The sequence below is a fragment of the Colobus angolensis genome, unplaced genomic scaffold, assembly GCF_000951035.1.
Source record: "Colobus angolensis palliatus isolate OR3802 unplaced genomic scaffold, Cang.pa_1.0 Scaffold99, whole genome shotgun sequence".
NCBI lineage: Eukaryota > Metazoa > Chordata > Mammalia > Primates > Cercopithecidae > Colobus > Colobus angolensis.
Window position 1 is genome coordinate 291,354 of NW_012123931.1, and position 6,590 is coordinate 297,943.

Below are 6,590 nucleotides of genomic sequence, written 5' to 3' on the forward strand. Positions count from 1 at the left end.
TCTGTTCTTTCTTGCATTTCACACATGCCATATAGGATCAACTTCCTTTTCCCTGACATATATCCTTCAGGCAGAAGGTTTACTGAGGGATAACTCTCTCAAAGTTTGATTAAAAGTTATCTTCATCTTACCCTCATTCCCTGAGAGATGTTTTCACTGCCACAGAAATTTGGGGTTAACTGCTTTCTCTCAGCATATTGAAAATATCACTGCTCTGTCTTCTAGTTTTGCTTCTTTCCAACTGAGAAGTCAGCTGTTGGTTTACTTGTTGCATCTTTGACAATAATCTGCCATTCTTTTCTGCTTTTGTGATGTCACCTTTAGAACTGGTGTTCTACAATTCCACTATGTTGCACCCATATGTAAATTTATTTTTATTTATCCTGTTTTAGATTTGTTGGGCTTCTAACATCTGTGGGTAACTTTCATCAGTTCTGAAAAGGTCTCTGCCATTACTTTTTCAAATACTGCCTCTGCCCCAGTCTCTCTTTCCTTCTGGAATTCAAATTAAACATAAGGTAGGCACACACTCTGGTCACCACGCTTCTTGACTTCTCTTCAATATTTTCCATTTCTTTTTCTCTTAGGATTACCCTCTGGGTAATTTTTTCCTATCTATTTTCCAATTCATTAATAATTTTATTGTGTTTAATCTGCTGTTTAAAGACATACACTAAATTTAAAAAATTTATTGAACTAAGATATGTACTGAATTTTTAAAAATTATATTTGATTCATTGGAGATCTGTTTTGATCTTTGCCAAATTTGCTTATTTCTAAGCCCTCACTTCTTTTCTTTTCTTTTCCTTTTTTATTTTTTTTGAGACGGAGTCTTGCTCTGTCGCCCAGACTGGAGTGCAGCTCACTGCAAGCTCTGCCTCCCAGGTTCATGCCATTCTCCTGCCTCAGCCTCCTGAGCAGCTGGGACTACAGGCGCCCGCCACCACACTTGGCTATTTTTGTTTTAGTAGAGACAGGGTTTCACTGTGTTAGCCAGGATGGTCTCAATTTCCTGACCTCGCGATCCACCCACCTCGGCTTCCTAAAGTGCTGGGATTACAGGCGTGAGCCACCATACTCGGCCACCTCTCACTTATTTTTTGATACATATTAAACATACTTATAGCATGTGTCTGATTCTTCCAATAAATACAGATTTCTGAATAGCTTACCCTACTACCTATTGTTTCTGCTAGTTTTAATAAATTGTGCCTCTTTTATTCTACTTTTGGTAATCTTTTCATACTGTGAGACGCTTTTTAAGGTAAAGGATAAAAGTAGGCTCTTCAAGAATTGATTTGTATTTGTTTCTGCCAACCACCTCATGACATTACCAGCCTAGACTATTTTATATTCTTAGCTTTTTACCCCTAGACATTCAGATAGTGTGAATTCAGGATGGAGACCCACATAATGTTTGTGATTGGAGGTTTCTTTTCTCTTGTATTCAACACCACCTCTTGTTCTTATATATATACTCTTTTCCTTCTATTATACCTATACTTTCACTCAAAAGGTATTATTTAGCCTGCTACAGGGTACTTCAGACTAGAAATATTTCTAAGTTCTGGCTCAAGTCTGAAGAGCAGCTATGGCTTAGAAGGACTCCTTTCTGAAACTCTGCTGCTCTGGGGCATTGAACACCTGTGGGGTACAATATACTATGCCCTTCACAAACTCAATGGGCTGGCAAAGGAATTTCATTTTGGGGCAACTACAACAATATTAAAGTTCTATTAATTTGTTTATTTATTTATTTTGTTAAGAGACAGGATCTTGCTCTCTCACCCAGGCAGGAGTGCAGTAGTGCAATCATGGCTTACTGTAGCCTCTCATTCCTGGGCTCAAGTGATCTTCCCATCTCAGCCTCCCAAGCAGCTAGGACTACATGCATGTGTTACTACACCAGGATAATTTTTTAAAAAATTGTTTTGTACACACGGGGTCTCACTATGTTGTCCAGGCTGGTGTTAAACTCCTGGTCTCAAGTAGTCCTCCCACCTTGGCAGGATTACAGGCATGAGCCACGGCACCTGGCCCAAATGCTATGGATTTAATATCACACAAATCACTCTTCACAATTCCCAGTGGAATAGCAGATATTCTTATAAATCTTTTGGTCACTATGTTAGATATGTATTTCTGTCTCTTAACCTTATGGTCATATGGTTGAATTGCATTTCCTGACACTTGGATATATTATACGTCTCTTATTTTACATATATGTAAATAATATAAATATATAAACATACAAATAAATATTATCTATTTAATCTATCCATATAAAATAAGAGACGGGGGTCTTGTTCTCTTTTCCAGGTTGGAGTGCAATGGCATAGTCACAGCTCACTGCATCTCAAACTCCTGGGCTTGGGGGATCCTCCTGCTTGCATTTCCTGAGTAGCTGGGAATACAAATGTGTACCACCATGCCCTGCTAGTATTTTTTATTTTTCATTTTGTAGAGACAGGGTCTTGCAATCTTGCCCAGGCTGGTCTCAAACTCCTGGGCTCATGCAATCCTCTCATTTGGGAATACAGGCATGAGCTACCATATCCAGCCACCTCTTATAATTGAGGAGGACCATGAAAATCCTTCTGGCTAGTGAGTTACGTCAGTAGTGATGTGTGTCACTTCTGGGACAGATCATTTCAATTTAAGTGTGAGAACTTCCAGAGCTTTCTTTTCCCTCTGTTACGACAACCAGCAGCACTCAAGATGGTGTTTGCTCCAACAGTTTGAGTCCTTAAGTGACTATTATTAGCAAAGCCCTGCTTGCCAATCCATACTAATTACCTATAATAAGTGAGAAATAATCTTGTTTATTAAGCCACTAAACTATTAGGGTTGGTAGTTACTGCAGCCAAACCTAGACTATCCTGACATATTAATGATAATGAATGAATTAAACAGAATTCATTATCCAATCAATAACAGATGGAAATTATATCTCCAAACTGGCACTAGAGTGATTAATGAGGGAAGTAGGTATTGGTCTTCCCCTTACCATATGTGACTGACAAAATGTTTAGAGGGATAGAATAGATTATTATTCAGCTTTCCAAACACAGATACATTTAAAGTCAAGCATAAACCTAATTCCAAAGATGGGTGTTCTGGTTATCTACTTATGCATAACATACCACCCCAAACTTGGGGGATAAAAAAACTTTGTCTCATGATTCTGTGGGTTGACAGCTGGGCATCTTTTGCTTGGGCTCTCTGTGTAGTTGGAGTAAACTGGTAGCTAAGTCAGGAGTCAATTAAAGGTTCGAATGAGCTGAATGTCTGGGATGGCTCATTAAAATGGTGGGCAGTTGAGGCTGACTGTTGGCTGGAAGTTCAGCTGGGGCTGGTTCTTCCTGCTGTTTAGGCTTCTTACAACATGGTGGCTGATTCTATGAGGCAGCATCCCAAGTATTCTATGATCAAGGCAGTCATAGTGCTTGCCCAGATTCAAGGAATCTATAGCAATAGACTCTACCTCTTGAAGGATGAGTGGCAAGGTCACACTACAGAAGAGTTTGTGGGAATGAGAGATATCCTATGGCCATCCCTCGGAAATGCAATATGATACAATGGGCTTATATTTAAACTTTTGTATCTGAAGTAGTCAGATGCTAAAATTATGAGAAATAAAATCTACCAGATTGCTTAAATGATATGTTTTGGAATAAACTATTTAATGCCACATATTTTTAAAAAGCTGATTTCCTCCAATTTTTAATTATTCCTTGATGTAAAGTAGTTAAGAAATCAGGATCTAACAAGATACTATTTTACCTACATGTTACCTTTCTTAGCATACAAACTTCTCAAGCCCACTTGTCTCTCTTTTATGATTACCTTCAGCTCCATTTTCACAAGTATCTATGATAGAATTCAGTATGAGTTTAATAAATATTAATTAATGATGACAGTTATGCCAGATAACTCCTGGACTTACTAAATTTTATGTTTACTTACTTTTAAAAAATTTCAAAAACAATTGAAAATCAAAACAAATGAATGAAAGTAATCCTCAGTGCATATAATTGCTTCATGCAAGTAGTTTTTTCTTTTGTCTCTCTTGTGAATTACCAGTTTCCCCGAATTAATTGCCTTTTTGTCTGTCTCTCCAAATTGATTTAAATATCTCTGAAGTTAGGAAACATGTCTATTTTGTTCACTATTGTATTCTTTATGCCTAGCACATAGTGGGCACTAAGTAGCTGACCCTGCATATTAACCATATGTCTTAAGCTTACATGTACAGTATTGCATAAGTTGTTCCTTTTCTTTCACATACAAAATTTACTTTAAATACACCTAACCCAAATATTCAGGTACTTCTGGCATATTTGCTATAATGAGTATGGGTCTACCTTAGTAGTTTAGGTAAGTCAAGTTAAATATTGACAACAGTAACAAAGAATAAATTGAGACTGCTTATTAAGATCCTTTCAAAAATGACATTAATAACAAAAACTGTATTAAAGAGATAACTAAACATAATGCAGTATCTGGAAAAATATCGAGAACTAAGGGCATATTAATTATTTAGTGGAATAACTACTTTATGCATTAGTTTTCTCAAAAGCATGCTTCTATTTTGCTTACCTGCAAAGGAAGTAGAAGGCTCCAATGATAAGTGTTACTAGGACTGCCAATGCCATGAAAGCTTCAAACAGGTTATTTTTAGTTTGGATGCTGGAGCTTGGGAGAAAAACCTCTTCACAACGAGCTCCTGTATAGTTTTCAATACACCTACAGAATACAATTTTAGATAAAGAATTGCATTCTGTGTTTCATTAGCTAGTTTGGAAGGAAAACGGTTTCCAGATGATGTGAAGAAAAAAGGAGACTAATTTTCAGATTGTGAACATGGAACAAACAGGTTTTCCTATAATGCTCACAGATCTACAGTTACAATAAAACAAATGCAAATTTGTTATAATAAAACAAATTTTTACTATCTTCTTTTTCCAGTTTTCCAATTGCTTAGGAACGCCAGAGAATTACAGAGCTTTTATCTTCTAGATTTTCAATCATATAAATGTCCATACTTTATCAAAAATTTACTTTTTGCTGTATCTGGTATAATGATCTAAATGCATTTTTCCTTAAAACTGCTAACTGGTTATTCCAACCCCATTTATTAAATAATCAATCCGTGACCCACTGTTTAACAGGGCCTCCTTTAACATATGTCAGATTTATATAAATAACAGCATTTATTTCTATTCTTCAATGATCTACACCATCTAATCTGGGGCCTTTGCCACACTGTTTCAATACTATTACTTTATAATATATTTGGATATCTGGTAGTTCTACTCCTTATTACTTTTTTTAATAGATTTTTAAAAATATTCTCCACTGCCAACCAAATATTTTATAGCCAATTACCTGTAGCTCTCTAAAACTATATAACAAAAACCATAATATTTGGTATTACCAATCATTCCTTTTTCCTTGTTAATATGTTCAAAGGATTATAAAACAGAGATTGATATAAATTAACAAGAATGACACTGTTTGGCACCAGATCAATTTCAACATAGTAGCATTTAAAATAAAAAACACTTTAATATTAACGAATATTTATAAAGCAACCCAAAAAGTTATGAAGTCAAGTTGGATAACACTATACTCAGCAATAATTCTGTGTAAAAAAGTGTATGTGTGTATAAAACCAGTTTGTTTTAACCAGATTTTGTCAAGAATAGAAAGGTTGATTCTACTAAATTAATTCTCTTCCTTATTCCTTTCCAGTTTAGGTAGGTATTTAGAAATTTTATCTCTATTTCTTCCACCTTAGACTAATAAGGATACAGGCCTAGAAAATCAACATGTGAATTAACTACTAGCTTTGACAACTAATGTGATAGTCTAATAAAGCAGTATATGAATAAATAAGACAAAAGAATATCAAGATATAGCACAAAGGATCAATTTGAATTAGATGAGCATATTAAAGATGTTTCATGAACTTCAAGTCATACCCAATGTGAGGCAGTGATGTGATTGGTGATAGCTTCCAGGGGAGGTATCAGTTAAGCAAAGCAGCAGTCTAGATTCTCTTAAACTACCATAAACATAAGATTAAAGGAACATTGGGAAAGTAAGGATAGCATATCAGTGGCAAACTTAAATGAAAGTAAAAATATTTTGGAGGGCCAGGCACAGTGACTCACACCTCTACTCCCAGCACTTTGGGAAGCTGAGGAAAGAGGATCGCTTGGGGCCAGGAGTTCAAGATCCATCTGGGCAATACAGCGAGATCCTGTCTTTACAAAAAATTAAAAAGTTAGGCCGGGCATGGTGGCTCACACTTGTAATCCTAGCACTTTGGGAGGCCAAGGTGAGCCGATCACGAGGTCGAGATTGAAACCATCCTGGCACATGGTGAAACCCCATCTTTACTAAAAATACAAAGATTATCTGGGTATGGTGGTGCACGCCTATAGTCACAGCTACTTGGGAGGCTGAGGCAGGAGAATTGCTTGAACTGGGGAGGCAGAGGTTGCAGTGAACCGAGATCATGCCACTGCACATCCAGCCTGGCAACAGAGCAAGACTCCATCTCAAAAAAAAAAAAAAAAAAAAAA

The 6,590-nt window shown here is 36.4% G+C and overlaps 1 protein-coding gene across 3 annotated transcripts in view; it reads right to left on the reverse strand.

Annotated features, from left to right (window-relative positions):
- The window catches only part of NRG4 (neuregulin 4), a 123,620-nt gene that overhangs the window by 21,810 nt on the left and 95,220 nt on the right, over positions 1 to 6,590 (reverse strand). For all 3 annotated transcript variants that reach the window (XR_001000700.1, XR_001000701.1, XM_011932819.1), the window contains one exon: positions 4,600 to 4,746. Coding sequence is in view for 1 of the 3 variants with exons in the window: in XM_011932819.1 (XP_011788209.1) it covers positions 4,600 to 4,746 (147 nt within the window). In the remaining 2 variants the exon portion in view is untranslated. The remainder of the gene's footprint in view (positions 1 to 4,599; positions 4,747 to 6,590) is intronic.